Source organism: Brachyistius frenatus, unplaced genomic scaffold (assembly GCF_029030835.1).
Source record: "Brachyistius frenatus isolate BFR_SWC_R1_liver_20210118 unplaced genomic scaffold, ASM2903083v1 Contig_77, whole genome shotgun sequence".
NCBI classification, from domain to species: Eukaryota; Metazoa; Chordata; class Actinopteri; family Embiotocidae; genus Brachyistius; species Brachyistius frenatus.
The window spans coordinates 1,301,758-1,318,568 of NW_027210676.1; the positions used below are offsets into that span (position 1 = coordinate 1,301,758).

Genomic DNA, 16,811 nt, shown 5'->3' on the forward strand with positions numbered 1-16,811 from the left:
GCGACAGACCGAGCTCCGCTACTTTACATTTCATCAGCAAGCTGCTTCTGCTGGCACATCTGTTATGGAAATTCGTGGAAAGGGGAAATGGAATGAAATGGAATATCATTTCATATATTTTCACTTCTGAGACAGGGTTGGTTTAAGCACTTGTATAGGTTTCAAAGACAGAGGTGATGAAATATGCTCATCCACTTTCACAGCCATATATTACATTAATCTATCAATGTGTTCTTAGTTCCTGATAGCTTCAAATTTGGGAGGTTTTAGGAATTCAGCACTTGTGATAAAATTCACAATTTCTGACCGTGTGTCACAAGCCCCAGAGGGAAAGCAAGCTTGATGAATTAAAATTCCCTGAACCTTAAGTTCAAAATGTCCCCTATCTCTGTTCAATAGTTTAATAAGATTTTAATTAGGCAATTAAAAGTCTTTGGAATAGCATATGGTCATAATTACTGCTGTATGGTTCACTCAGGGATGAATGAGCCATTAATTATTCTTAGCTGGGTCTGGGGATTGGACTTAAAATGGGTCGAGCTGGAAAGAGGGGGTATTTCTTTTGACATCATAGTCACCTAATCAGAAATGCAGACTTCTGAATTCACATTAACTATGGAGCAGGGGTGGGTTGTACAAGCTATCCCGGAATCCATGACAAAGTTTCTGCATGAAGTCCTTTGCTACTTGTAGATAGCTACTTTTAAATTAGTCACTCATTATACCAGGTTTCACCATTAACACTTAAGAAATGTCCAAAATATTTGTAGCGTTGCCCAATTGAAAACAACCAATTACATAAACAGGAAGTCTGTAGCACACGATTTCCAAATAGCACAGTTTTCTGGGATAGATAGTCTATTAAATATAAATGCCAATTGATTTAACACGTCCTCAATTGAAATGACAGAATAGATCTATTTGCAATGACTTTGAAAATGAAAAATGAACATTTTTAGCACCCTTTATAGGACCTACATGTCCTGATGCCGAAACGACAGAATAGCTCACCTGCCAAAAGGGCTTCTTTTTTTTTTTTTAAACACATGACAGTATGAGCAACAAGCATACCAGACCTTTGTTGTCATGGTAACAACAGTAAACACGTAGTTAACATTATGAAATGGTCACAGTTTGGTTCGATTTGGATTAAATGATGAGGCCCCATAGGGTACCTCAGATGTGGGACAAACAAAGCATGTTATGTCAAAATATACATCTACACGTCAATAACCTCTATCTGTTACCATAACAGTCCATCCGTTTGTCAAACCACCCACTCCCACTCAGCAACTTTGGTACCCGAAGAAGCAAATTAAGAGGTGGAGAATAAGGGTTAAAGGTTAAAGGAACAAATGAACAGTCATCGACGGATCTTCAAGGAAGCATTGAACTTGACAAAGCATCAGGCACGATGTTGTCAGAACCTTTTATGACGAATGTCAAGGTTAGAAAGCTGGAGAAACAGACACCACCGCATTAGATGAAAACAAAGAAGGATATGACAAAATGTGATTCGACAATTCCTTCTTCTGAACCTCACACAAATGATCCAACAAATGTCCAAGTTACTCAGGGATTCTGAATTTTTGAGTCCGCCTGCATTAAACAGTCATCTGGGGCATTTACTGGCTCTTCACTACATTCCTCCACCAAATTTGGAGAAGATGCTGCACCCACAGGAGCCACCAGGGCCACTGGCTTTATTTCCCCTGCAGATTTCACCACACTGGAACAAGAAAAATAAGGTTTGAGCATATTCACATGGCATATTTGCGTGGGCCTACATTGACCCAGAGTGGAAATCAGATCAAATCTGAGACCTTTCAAAGAACAGAGTAGTGGCCTGAAAACCTTGCCTGAAAAGAAGAACCTACCACTGCGAGGAGTGCTAAGACCTGATCACCTATGTTAAAAACATGCACCTCAGCTCTGCGATCATACAACGGCTTCATTTTCCGTTGAGAATTTTCTAGATTTATTTTTGCTATTTTACATGCCTCATATCAACATCTTTTTAACACATTAACAAAGTGGGGAAGACTTCTTCCAGTCAGCCTGTAACACAGCTAAAGGACCAAAAACAGTATGACCAAAGACAAGTTCATTTGGACTAAAACCAGTGCTCTCTTGTGTTGCCTCACGAGTCACTAGCATTAGCCAGGGCAACCCTTCCTCCCAGTCATGACCCAGCTCAGTGCAGTAGGAGTGAAAAAGAGACATAAGAGTCTGATGGAACCTCTCTAGAGCTCCCTGGCTTTCTGGATGGTAAGCTGTTGATTTGACATGTTTGATTCGAAGTTCTTTGAGTATATTTGCTAGCATTCATGAAGTAAGATTTGTTCCCTGATCGCTTTGGATGACCTTGGGAATGCCAAAGACAGACATGAACTGGGTTAAGGCTTTTATAATAGATTTGGTGGTTATGTTACACAAGGGGTAGGCAGAAGGATATCTGGTAGTTTGACACATTACAGTGAAAGGATAAATACTACCAGATTTTGATTTGGGCATTCAAGTAGCAAATGTTCAAAAGGTTGACCCACAGTTGGAATAGAATGCAGAGGAGCAGGTTTAATGGACTGATTTGGCTTCACCTTCATCTGACAAGTGTGACAGGTTTTGATGACTTGCAACTTCAGGCTTGATAAATTGGCCCAAACTTAAGTCATTCCCCAGAATGACTCGTACACCATCAACTGGCAGAGCAGGCCTCACACCCAGGGCGATGTCCCCTTCAACCAGATCAGAAAAAAGAACAACCTTGTGCAAGGAAACAGGTAACGCAGTCAAACCCATACCTCTAACCAACACAAAGTCTCCAGTTTCAGATTCAGAGGAAAATGGCAACACCTATGACAAGATAAGAGTTCAAAGCTCCAGTGTCTTTTAAAATCTCGACAGGAATTTTTTTTTTTTTTTTTTTTTTAAACCCTTCCCTGGTAAGGATACAAACCCGCTAGTGACATATGGCTTTTAACTTGGATCAACTTCATTGGTCATCCCAGCTTTCCTCAGAGGAATAAAGAGGCTCAGCAGACAAGAACATATGAGCAACTGCACGTCTGTTTGCTGTCCTGGCTCCTAAATGGTGGAGTGAGCTCCCCAATGACATCAGGACAGCAGAAAGTCTGTACATCTTCCGCCGCAAACTAAAAACACACCTCTTCCGACTTAACCTTGAATAGGTAGCACTTTAGTAGCGCTTGAAATGGCACTTACTTTTAGCACTTTGAAGTTTGGCTTTCATGAAGAAAATTTTACTTTCTTGATTCTTGTTGTTCTGGGTTTATACCCTCATGGTTGAAATGCACTTATTGTAAGTCGCTTTGGATAAAAGCGTCAGCTAAATGAAATGTAATGTAATGTAACTATCTCAGATGATTTTGTATGCTGTTGAACTGCAACAATAGCCTTAGCCTTCTCACCAAAACATGCTGAAGCCAAAAGGGCCACAAGTTTTACAGGGCGGTTACCTGGATGGGCCTTATGTTTTGATTTCAAGACTGGACAGTCAGATTTCCAGTGACCTTTTCCTAAGCAATAATTACAAGTCTGACCTGAATCCAACTCGCTACCTAACTTGAAAGAGGGAGACTCACTCCTCTGAGCACCACCAATTGCACCATCTCTGCGTCCAAAGTCACTCCGTACTGTATCAGTCAATGCGTATTCATCTCCTATGACAGCTGCTGCAGTTAAAAGTTTAGGATTTCTCTCACTCAAATAGATAGCCATGCGCTCAGGAAGAATTTCCTTAAATTAGGCTACAGCTACAAAATACCGCAAAACAATTACAGACCATGTCTCCTTACTCACCATAGGAGGCCATGCCTGAGGAGTTACATAACCTTTAGCTGTATGCTAAGCACTAGCAACTATCAAAATACCTAAACAGAGATCCTTTAAAGCTACGGACGAGCCCCCATTTGTCACAACCCAGCTCAAGGCTGGACAACAAATGGGAGACTCCACACCTCTTACAACTGCCACTCCTACAAAAACGAATTTAAAACTTAGTTTACTCCATTATTACACAGCATTTTCTCAAGTTTTTCTCAAGTTTCAACTCATATGCAGTGCATACATTTGATATTGCTTTTTTACACTTTTGTTGAAACAGATCATTAACCGGGTAAGGTTAGTTTTGTCAGTAGCACTAGCTTTTTCAGTTAGTTAAGCAATAGTTTGGCCAGGCTGTTACTGGGTGTAATACTTTAATGACAACTCATCTCTACCTGAGCACTAGTTTGCAGAGTGCAACTCCTTTTAAGTGCTTGGGAAAGAATCTCACTTGGCTCCAATACAATATTTTTTTAAAGGAACTACATAATTAGTTATTCAGACATTATGCTGGGAGTAATGCAAAAATACCCACAAGTTCTCAATTATGATCGGTCACGAATCACTGAGTCAATACTTGAGCTTTGTGATAAAAGGGCTGTCACTTCTTACTCATACACAGGTATCTTTAGATCTGGACAAGTAGTTGCACAATAACGTGAGAAGACAGTAGGAACAGTGCAGAAGCGTGTCAACACTGTACACCCACTTGCCCGGCGAATCAGCAACTCTGTCCATATCTGCAGCAGGCTCCTCCTTTAAAGCCTCTCCTGACAGATGATATCCTCCAGGTCTCACATCTGCTCCGTCACACATCTGCAAGTCTTTCAGCGGCGTGGAGGTGTTGAGGGGGCAGGTTGAAGGCCACATGTGGGAGCAGGTGACCTGGGTTATCTGAGGGTGTGACGTTGGCGGCCAATATGTGCATATGTACAGGTGGCTTTTTGAGATGACAGGCATGCCAAGAGGTCGTATTTATCAGTCAACAATTTTCCAGTCAACAGACTGCGTTAGGAATCCAGGGAGCCTTGACCCCCCTACTAAAGCTGAATAGCAAATGTTAATAGTGGTGCCACCTGTTTCAGCCATATACACAAATGCTGCTATTTATAACACAGTCCTATAAGTAGTGCTGTCATTTGACCAACTGTCACAGAGTAATATTCAGAGATAGTTTTACTATATACCAGAAGCTTTACTACAGGAAATGACTGGCAGAGTGCTGGGAATTTCCCGGTTTGGTTAAATATAAAACTTACTTCTTTATTTGTGACACACTTTACTGTAAAGGGTTTTGACATTGACAGAAAGATCATGTTAAAATAGTTTTACTGTAATATGATTACTTTTCATATTGTAAAATTCAGGTTGACCTTCAACTGTAGCTTCACAGAGTACCATAGCGGAAGTTTTGTTCTTCTCACAGCCACGTGTTAATAAATCAATCCTTTTCTTGTAACAAATTCACACCCAGTTCCCAGCAGAACTTCTTACTGCTTGAGTCAGTGTCCTCCTCCTCTCACAGGCTAATTATTTTTACCCCACAAACTGTTGAACTGTTGGTATCACTGACAGATATGATGGGCTGGTGAGCTGAAACTTATGTGCCAATAGTCGAATACTAACATCCACCAGTTTCTGCTGTAGAAATCTTAAGTTTTGTTGAAAAATATTAAGATTATATAAAAAAAAGAGAAATAAATAAACTTATTTTGATTTAAACATGACAATTTGTTGTATTATTTATCCTAATGTAAAAGCCCCTATTAAACATGAATTAAAGCTAAGGCAGGAAAAGACTGAGAAAAAATAATACATTTTTAACAAACCAAACCTGTATGTCAGTCTTAAAATCTTGTGCTTTATTTTATTTGTCTATTTAGTTGTTTGATTATTGTGGTTGTCCGTCAGTTCTCAGTCAATAAACAATGAAATCATTGATCAATGAAACTACTTCAAACTGAGTTCATTAAATAATAAAGAAAGTAAAGCAACATTGCTAATTCCTTTGTCAAACGTATGCGCACAGATCAATTTAATTGCCGTGCATTATTTGCTAGGCTAATATGCATACTGCATATATAGATAATTCACTTTCATTTACTCGGAACCAGAAAGAATTGTAATTTCCCCTAAATGAAATGACTATTTCAAGCTGATGAGGCTGATGTGCTGCTGGAAGGAGTATAGAAAGAAAGAAAGAAAGGATTTAAGAGGAGATCATAGACAAGGAGAGATGGAAGAGTATCATCCATAGCCAGAACACACTATCACGTCTGTGTAGGGAGTGAAAGGGATGATTCAGTTGATGCATCATGCAGGAGAGAGCAGTGAAGTGCAGAGTTGCATATAGATTTCTGTGCTGTCAGAGGGGCCCTTGTTCTCGCACTCACGCCGAGTCAAACTCTCCCTACGTGCCTCGGTCGGATTCATGCGGGCCTCTTTTTCTAGCTGTCTCACAAACCCAGAATTAATGTTGTCTCCACAGCTTGGCGGTCAAGTAGCGTCTCACTTTCACTTGTTCCACACAAAGGACGCTAATGATGCTTATGGTCGCCCTCCTCGTCCATTACATGGCATCATGCAGGCTACTGGTGGGGGGCATTGTCCAAAAACTTCAGACACTCGGCGAGCCTGGTGTTTTAAAGCAGAAGCCTTCCATAACCTTGTCTGCTTTTGTCATCAGCATCATTTACAGTCACAGTCCTGCTGCTTGAGGCTGAAATCTTTTGGTGTCCAAGCACTTTATTATTTTTCCTTTCATAGCTCTTACAAATCTGGATTGCACACTGGTGAAAAGTGAAATGATTTTGATCTGAATTTTTACCTAAGAAATACTCCTTTTTGTCCTTTGCCTCTTTGAATATTGTTCCATTCCTCGACAGTATCCTTGACTACGTTGGCAGTCTTCTTTTCTTTTTCAAGTGTTGTGTGTGCCAATGCTGCTGTAGAAATAGACGTCTTCGTGTCTTGTTCTCTGGCCTCTGTCAAGGCCTTCCTGCCCATCTCAGATTTGGAGATGTCTGTGTTTGTAACAAGCATCAGACTGCTTATTGACTAAAAGTCAAGATCCCCTTGATAGAAACCAGGAATAGCTTTACTCGCTGCCTTTTGCTATTGATTGCCATACCTCACATGAAACTGGATCTCCTGTTGGTTGCATTTAATGAGGAGCTCCCCGTGGCAACTGTAATGGAGCATTTGTAGTTGTAACAGGGATGTCTATATTGAGTTTCCCTTCACGTCTCACTACATTCAGTTAATCAGCATCTCTGTATTGCCCCACAATTACATTACCAGTGTAATATTTGAGTTGTGGCTTTTGTTCTTATGCTTTCTCAAGAAGTGTTGTCGACATTGTGGATAAAGGAGTTAGCCAGTATCAACACTTAAATGGAAAAAAAACAGCTACGAATGAAATTGCAATCATCTTTATTGATTTAAGGAGAACTGAGCAGCCAGCCTATGCAAATATTTTATCCGTTTTCTTTGGCTTTGGACAGTTTTATCGCCATAAATGTTTCATTGAAACTGAGAGAACTGAGCCCGAACTAAAGCCTTCTGTGATCTGTGGGAATCAAAGTCTTTCACAGTTTGAGTGGTTATAATGTATACACACCATTTCTCACTTCTCAGTAATGAAACTTAAGTTAATCCGAGGAAAACTGCGGGACAGGAGCTTCTGTAATTCTTGTAATATGAGCTGTTATCTGGGCGTCACACCTTTTCATTGTCTGAAAGCTTTAACAAAGATTTCCAAGAAATCTCTGCGTTCGTTTTATTCCAGTGCAGTGGACAAAAGAGCAGCTATGTGTGGTTCAGATATGGAGATTATGACTCTGGGAGTCCAAGGTTGTTTGTTTGGAGCTGACACTGTCAAATTAAACTGACTTTAGGATTGTGTGCAGACAGACATGCCCTGCATTGAAGATAATCCATGTAGTATCCTGTTAATGATCACTACAGTGGTGACACTGGCTTACTTGTATGAAAAGAAACCGAAAGCAATATTATAACCTCAGAACTGCTTGAGATTCACCGTTGGAGAAAGTAAGACTTTTACTTTGTTTTCTTATAAATTGTGGCGTAATTGTTGCGTAGTCAGTTTTTTTGTTTTGTTAAGTAAAACACAGCTATGAACTAAACATTGTCAAAGGTTAGGAAAGATATTGTGCGTAGCAGGGTGTTTTTGTTTTTGTTTTTGTTTTTTATAATTTATTGGCACTGCAGGGTGTTACCCAGTTAATGATACTCAGTATAACCAGTGAAATGGTATCCATGCTGTATCAGACCTCTCATACAGGTTTGCACAATTCAAAGTGCTTTATAAATGACTGACAAGCTGACAATGGTTCTAAGACAGTACAAGTACAAACAGTATAGCAATATGAGACTAATATACAGGAAAATATAACTAATAAATACACAACAAAATATTAAAAAAGATAAAATGGGAAAAGAAAAGATTTTCAAAAGGAAACAAAGATTGTACCAAACACCCATGTTCATCACTGATCAATTTACTGATAGTGTTACAAACTAGTGAAAAACAACAGTTTTTGATCCTCAAATTCTTGAATCTTCTTGAATTATCTGACCTGTTGTCCAGAACACTACTCTATGCATAGCAATGAAAGGCAGCACATCACAATTAAGAAGTTGGAACCAGTAATTATTTGGCATTTTGCTTGAAAAATGGCTTGTATTTTTTAATTAAGGGATCATCAGAATAGTTTCACCAAAATTTTCTGACAGTTTGTTGATTGTTTTCAGTTGTGTAAGGACCCATATAAGCTTGTTATGTTGCTTATAAAACACTTATTTGACTGTTGTTCCTTCGTCTTCATAGATCTCAGCTGAGACCCTGCAGTGCCGTGTCCGCATGGAGGCTGATCGGTGGAGGCTTTCGCTGTTGCTCTGAGGTCACGGATCGTCTTTTCAAACCAGCATCATCATCATCTGCAGCCCCGAAGGAGCGCCCTGACTTCACAGCAGTGCAATAGGCCGTCCATTCAAGGAGCCTGGAGCTGCAGGGAGAAAGACATAGGAAAGGAAAATAAACACGGGTTAAAAAAGACACTCTTCATGAATTCCCCACAAACCTAAAAGGCAAATACTGCAAGTTGGCTGGAGTCCTGAGCAGGCATGTGGACAATGAGTATGGGTTGGCTCTGTCTCACAGCCTATACTGTCCTTCTTGTTGGTTGCTTTCACACAGCTGTCATGGAAAATGATGTCACTCCACGCCTCACCTTCTCCTTCCGTAAGTTTCACAACTTCTTCACCATAGAATAACCATGACATTGCCGTAATTACCACAATTGAGTGGGATGTGTTTTTGTCCCAAGCTCTCCTGGTATTATGTATGCCTCACTCTACCACTTAAAAGTTTGGTTGCAGACTCAGCAGGCCAGGATTTCTCAGGGAAGAAGGAATGGGTGAGCTTTGGAGGTGCCTGAGGCTTCAGCAGGGCTTTTGTCAGATCCTTTTGCATGAACAGCACCACATGGACATGTGTCAATAAGTCAAAAAGGACAGCACAGTTACTTTCTCTTCTCTAGCTGTTGCACACTAGCCTAGCTCTGCCAGACTGTCGCTCACAGCTTCAGTTTTCTTCGCCGTGATTATAGTCTGGAAACCGTCTTCGCATTCATGTTTGCTCAGCCACTCTGTAGTTGCAGTGGTAGTAGAGTTTTGGCGATTATGGTAGTCAATGCTGATTGGTTGAAGGCTACTCAAATTGTTTAAAAATCAACCCAAGGTCTACACCCAGTTGGATGCAACGACTGGAAAAATGTCCTGATGGAGCGTGGCCATACATTCAGGCAGCACATTTAGGGCTGGTAATACCAGGCTGGCTGCTCACAGCTAGATTTGATTATTTATTATTTAGTTTAGACTATACTTATATTTTGCGCTCTTAATCCTCCCTAAAGAGCTTATTATGCAATTCCGAGTGGTGTCCCTATTCATTAACTCTGTCCACTGAAAAAAAAACAATATGCTACATGTGTCCATTGTAATAGCTTAAAGGATTTAGGTGGGTGAAATGCTTGTTGTCCATATCATAATAATGATTTAAATTCCATGTAAATCCATGCTGTGAATGGCAGCTCCATCAGGGTGGCTCTGTCGAGTACCTACAGGTCAGACATAATTACAAAATGAACAGACCTATTGTGTTGCTACTTACTGTGGGCAGTCAACATAGTCTCACAAGGACTGAGAGTTATTGCTCTTTATATAATCTGTATTCTTTCTGTGTTTGCTTGCAGAATAACTTTAATCTTAGAAACATAACAAATATGCCTGTCACATTTCATCCTTAAATATGATGAAGTTATAGCCATGCTGTTTTTTGTGCAAGATTGGTTATGCTCCTTTCATAGATAATGCCATGGTCACCAGCACTAAGTAGTGATTTTATCATCTCTGATCAAATTATTCAAACAGTATACCAATGCACTTTGGATTTGACAAGTTGGATTTAAACAGTTATTGTGCCATGGAAAATTAAACAAAATGATGGATTATGGGATCAGTGGAGGCTTTCAGTGATTGAACTACAGTTTGTGACTCATGTTCAGGCATCATTAGAGTCATGTCAGGGAAGAATGTGTTGATAGATCTCTATTAGTTATCTATTATAGACATGGACTCAATTTCCAGTATGGGAGCTAGTTTTGAGCCAGGCAAGCTTTAAAACAGGTGAGCCATGTTGCCTGTCTGAGCTTGTATGTGCCCACGTAAAGGACCTCTATACCAACAGGTAATGTCTCTCACCTCTCAGCCTCGGCAAAGCCCACAGCTCGGCCCTGGCGTAGCGTTTCACGACAACACACACCATCAATCACACTGAAAAGACGCTGCTTCACACGTTTCCCCATTGTGATGAAAAGATTTGCTTTTAGGGCGTGAAGCCACAGTTAAACTACACCATAAAACATGCAAAACCCACATCAGAAGTTTGCTGTATATATGCTATGCATTCAGTATAGCTGAAGCTAATCAAGAAAGGTTATCTTCTCTCTCTCTTGTGTCTATTTTAGTAATGTTATTGGAGCTACCCAGACTAATTCCCATTCATCAGCTTGTTCTATTAAAAGACTTGTGTTGCCATAACTTTAACCACATTGATAAGCTCTGACCTTTCCATGAGGGGTCATGCAGGAAATATCGTAGTTTTACAGCGGTAGTTACGATCCCCCATAAAACTTAACAAGGAGTCATTTTTATCAGCTCCTTTGACATAATTAGACATGGTTAAGGACCTATAGTCACTTTGAATTTACTACAGGCTTATGCAGCAACTCTGACAAAGATTTGATGTTGTTTTTAAAAGCCCTGTTTTTAGGTTTTGGATTGTGACGTAAGGCAAAGAACAAGTTTCAGCCAGCTGATGAGGGTTTACAGAGCCTGCTGATAGAAGTTGTCTTACTGCAGTAATGTCGGTTCTGCTACACTGACATTTTCCAGCCTCCCGCAGAAAGGCTTTGTCACATTGTGTTTACAGTATCAAAGCAGAATGCAGAGCTGCAGGCCCCAGGGACCTGAACTTTATACAGCAGAAGCTGCCTGGTCTCGTCATGGTTTCTGGTCCTCTCTGTCCTATCTGGTTGCCAGTTAGCTTGATGGCTTGCATGCTTAAACCTCGGCGGTGTAGGCGGGCCGGAGCCCTGCTCGGCTTATCCTCATCCGGTAACATTTTCGTAGACCAACTTCCCGTCCTCTTCTCTCTTGCTGTCTCGCTGTCCCCTGGTCCCCGCCTCTGCCTTAATGAAGAGGGTAATCTACCATGAATAATGAATGGGGATTTGTATGTGTTATGGTGTGAACACTTGTCTGGTTCTCATTATGCGCCTATCAGGACGGATCAGAGGTTCAGGGAGAAAAGCCTGCATCTGCTTTTCTCTCTGCTTTTGTTACAGGCTTTAATGCAGACCATGCTGAATGGCTGGAACACTATTTAAAGGCACACCTATAAGCCATTTATGTTGCCGCTCTTTTCCTGTTGGTCTGTTCAGCCCTCTGTCACACATCTTGCAACAGTTTTGCTTTAATTTTGTTTGGGGGCCATGCCCACAGCCACACTGGGACTAAAGCATTTTTAATTATTTAAGAGGTGTCGTGCCTAGACCAGTTGAATAAGCCACTCCCAAGTAATTCAAAATGACAGTGGTGTCAAGTGAGATAACAGCTTTTCAATACTGCGTTGGTGCCACAGACCTAAACAACAGTTCTTCATGGTATGAATGCTTAAACACACTCTGTGTTATCTCTTGTTAAAGACTGTAAAATCCAGGTGAGTCAACCAGCATGAAAAGTCATAGGGACTAGATATACATTTTTTATCATGACTTCATCAAATATTGCTGTGGTTAACTTAATAATCATCCAATTTCCCAGTGCAGTTTCAAAGTGGTATTTTGATTTGATATTTTGAAGATGTGTTTCTACTTTGTTTTATATGATGGTAAATTAATTAAGTTTGGGTTTTATATTGTTGATCTAAAAAGGAACCCAATTTGAAGGCCTTATCTTGGAATTTTTTTCACTTAATTTTTGACACTCAATTATTGGTGAAAATAATTGTCAGATTGCTTCATAATCAAAATAATCAGCAGTTTCAGCCTTAAAAATGTGCTAACCCATTGAAATAAATGTTCCAAGTGACAAGAAATTAATACAGAAAAGGTTGCAACTGTTAACTTCTGCAGTGAAGCTGCTTTGCACCTTAGTTTTCGGGGTATTGGGAGGACACGGTGACTGTAATTACACAGCGTGGAGTCTGGCTAGTCATGTCAGAGTGCTGCTGTACAGTTAGAAAGATGTCAAGACCTTATGTACAGTCCCTTTGTTCCTGGTGCGTCGTCACGGGTCACACCAGAGGAAGGGGTCATGGTGAGTTCCTGATAAACCAGCAGCTGGTTTACATTATTGTGGTTAATCCAGGGTCAACTCTTATAGCTGCCTGACCAGAAGACTGCCTTTTCAACGTTTTCCTTGAAAAAAGGATCCTAGAGAGCTGAGGCACTCTTTACCAAACGACAGGTTTAATAGCCGCGGAGCAAAGTGTAGTATTTAACTGTTAACAGATAAATTACTTTCCCACGACTGTCCCACCATAAATTGCACCACTAAGTCCTGTTATTACTATCCCTGCTGTGTGAATATGCAGTGCACATACTTTATCTCACCACTTTCCTCAGCATTTACACTATTTGCAGTGTTCACAGTATGACTTTCCAGCCTCTGTTTCCTGTAGTTGTGTTTAAAATGACCACCTATCTCAGCATCAGGATGGTGCAGCGGAGACAATATCCTGCTAACAAGATTCAGCCCCACAATTTACCAATACAAACAGCAGGCTCACAGCTTGCCTAATGAATCTCTCGGTGAATTGACCCTTTTGGCTTGTTGTCTTAATGCATTCCAGATGCATCAGTCTCTGTCCTTCAGCTTCCCAGGTCTGCAATCCCACACAGTTACCCATTCAGCAGCAGGTCTTAATAGCTACTTTAAAATTACTTGGGATGATTTAGTTAGCGCTCCAGTGTGGCCTGTTTTCTATCTTGATGGCACCAGACAATGCGACAGTAGTGGGAGTTCTGGCATTGCTCTGACACTGACCCAGTGGGACTCCTGTTGGAACGGTGGCTTCCTGTAGCAGCGGCCAGTGCTTCACTCTCAACAGAGGGTCATAATCACTTCCTCTAAAAGCAATTGGATTTACGCGGGTTCATCTGTTCCATCTGAGCAAAGTCCTTAAACAAGTAGGCAGATGAAGACAAAAAGAAGAGATTTGTCCCCGCTGTCTCTTTGCTCTGGCTGAAGAAATTCTTCCTTTCCTCTCATGAATGTGGGGTCTGTCTCCTTATTTTCACAAGATTAGTATAATGTCAGGGTATCCCAGCTCATCTGTCAACCCTTTCTGACTTTAACAAATTAAATTTTTCTTGTCCTCACTCCAGTGGTTGCACTGGACACCATCTGTCTATAAGATGGGTAAGGACTCCTTCCAGTATGATGATGGCTTGTAAAGGAACAAGCTACTCCCTTTAATTCTAAAGAAGTAAAATCTTTCTACCATTCAATCAGACGCTGATCAATAGCTGCTAGAATTTTAATATCATCATATATTTCTTATGTTCTCCCTTGTAGGTCAATTATATTTGTATTTTAAACAAATGGTGTTTGATTTTTTTTTTTTATTACCATGTCTACTTTCTATATAAACATTATTAATTGTTAATTTGGTTTAATTTTCAATTTTTTGGTTTCTATTTTCTGATATACCTTTTAGTCAGATATTAAATCATTGCAAAAAGACCAGGGACAACAATGGACTTTATTGTTCAGTCCCTGCAAAAAGCTTATATGTTGTGTTTTATAAATATATTACAAGTTTATTATCCAAACCAAATATTTTAATGTTACACCATATCCAGTATAATCTCCATTTAAAGTCTCTAAATCATTTTGTTGAAACAAGATCAAGATACACAGTTTTTCACACAATACAAACTGATCATTTAATCTGTGCAGTATTGGTCTCATTACTGGTGTGATATGGTGGTTAAATTTAGATTACATCGCTACATAACTGTCCTTCTGAGTATATTAGTTTATTGGAAATTTGAAAATATATACGATAAATCCAATCTAGTTGTGGTTTGTGCATCTTCTTCTGCTCATTCAACCCTGTTAAAATGTGTCTTGTCCTCGTTAGGCTATTGTGTGCAAGCGTTCTTCTTATGCTCCCTCAGCGATGAGAAAGTAGGTCATGTTTATGGTCAGATGGCTGGAAATGGGGCATCTGATGTCCCTTAAAGATGATCTATCATGAGTCAATCGCTTACTTCTCAAGGCAATAGAGGCAGGGCCATTTTTGGGGGGTCGTCTTCTGGTGAACTATGACCAGCTCTAATCTTTATAAAATTACAAACTACTTACCAATATATCAGGTGTTGTCCGTTATTTTTTATGTTGTTTATGTTTATGTACTTGCAAGTACAAGTTTGAACCAGTTGTTAGGAAATTTAAAAGTCAAATACCATTGACTTTTGTTTGTGACAAAGTTTTATTTTAGTTCTGCAGAAAGCAAACAAGAACGGGTGCTTTAAATGAAGTGTGCAATCGTCTGATCGCCTGAACTTACAGCTGTAAGAGCTGATAAAGGCAGCCCTCTCATAAGGGGCTAAGGGGTGAATCACCCAGTTAAACAGTAGTTGCCCTACAAAAAAAGGCACTTAGATCTGTCACTAAAGGACAAATCAATCAGCAGTTCCTTTCTGGAGGGGATGTTCTACACTTTCAATAATCCCTCTGCTTTTTTTTAGACACAGACCCATCAGGAAATCAGCTGCAAAAATGTTTAATTCCTTGAAGCCCAATATAATTAATTTGTCCTCTAAATAGATTAGCAAGTATTTCAGCTCATTTAGCAGTGTCATTTGCAGAAATGACTTTTAATTACATAATAATGGCAATGATCTCATATTGCTTGCAGCTGCCAGAGGTTGAACCACAAAGTGTGCTGTTCATGCACTTGTAGAAAGGGTCATGGGTGAAGTGCTCTAACCGCACAAAGCTGCTCTCTCAAACTCTATGATCGGAGGTCTGGTATCAGTGACACCGGGGGGGTGTAAAGCCCTGCAGCTCTGCCTGCTCGCTTCCTTTCGTGTAGTGTTTTTATTTGCAGCTGGAGCGAGGGTCGTCTCTCTGCTCAACCTGTGATTGGTGTTTATATCATAAGTCCAGCAGAGACAGCAAAATGGAGTATTTTAGGTTTTACTTCCACTGTGGGAAAATTAATTCCATGCCTTAAAAAAGATCAGTGCATCCAGAAAGCAAAAAACAGGCACAACAACAACAAAACAATACCCTATCTCTGGATGTATAAAGCCATCAACCGTTCACATAATTCTAAATGTATGCGTGGAAGTTTTGAGATATCCACCTCCAAACGTTGTCGTATCCCAAATAAAATGGAGCTGAATTCTATTTTTTATTTTTTTGATTACAATTCAAAAACTCTGCAGTAATTTGTCTTTGCAGAGACAATGTCCCAAGTTCTCAAGATAATCCGCAGACCTCAGTTTTTCTTCTGTTGAACGTAATCCCTGTGAAACATGTTGGCAGACCTGTGGAGTGTCTAATGTAACAGGGCCGTTGTTTTTTGACAGGTCAACTCCTTTTTAGGTTTTCTAAGATAACTTGATGGATGATGTCATAGAACATGAGTAGAAAAAAACTATTTGTACAACACGATACAAGAGAGTCAAAAGGTTTACTCTTAGTTACGCGTTTGACCATCAAAACACATCAATATGCCTTCATGTAGATTCTCCAAGTCTGTTGAGCTCTTTTAGAGGAATGGATATTTGATGAACAGTTACATGCACACAACTTGCATACTGTATGGTTGCTGTAAAGAGCATTTGGCATCCTGATTACAACCTCTTCAATAGAAATGCACCCTAAAAATAAACCCCTCCAGTGCAGTGATGTACTTCAAAGTGGTGAACATCTATTCTTTATAAAAACTTTTTTCAGTGGCTCCCACAAAACAAAAGCAAGATGAACTACTGTAGTATGATACTGCTCTACCTCTTCAGTAGTGACATGATGGCCACTTCTGTCCTCTCTGATACTCTGTCTCTGTCGCAGATACAAGCATTCTCCCACTGTTAAGTGCTTCTTTTGAACTCGTCTGTCTGTTTCCCGCTTCCTTGTGTACACCACAAAATTTCTAAGCCTGCTTTGTCACGAAATGACCCATCAGGAATCAACCTCAGACAGTCAAGGAACAATAGAGGGGATTCTTAAAGAGACTATGATACACTGTATGTGGGAAGACAAGTTCAAGTACGATGCACTCATTAGCCGGTGATGTTGGTTTGCTCTGTGTTTGACCTGTGGGTTTTTCTGTCCCGGTTTTGTGGTCTGAGGACTGTTGTTGACCTGCT

The 16,811-nt window shown here is 40.1% G+C and overlaps 1 protein-coding gene across 1 annotated transcript in view; it reads left to right on the top strand.

Moving 5' to 3' along the window:
* Positions 1 to 16,811, top strand: part of sema4ba (sema domain, immunoglobulin domain (Ig), transmembrane domain (TM) and short cytoplasmic domain, (semaphorin) 4Ba) — a 49,979-nt gene that overhangs the window by 20,045 nt on the left and 13,123 nt on the right. The window contains exon 2 of the mRNA XM_069708703.1: positions 8,693 to 9,106. Coding sequence (XP_069564804.1) covers positions 8,989 to 9,106 — 118 coding nt within the window. The 5' untranslated portion in view covers positions 8,693 to 8,988. The remainder of the gene's footprint in view (positions 1 to 8,692; positions 9,107 to 16,811) is intronic.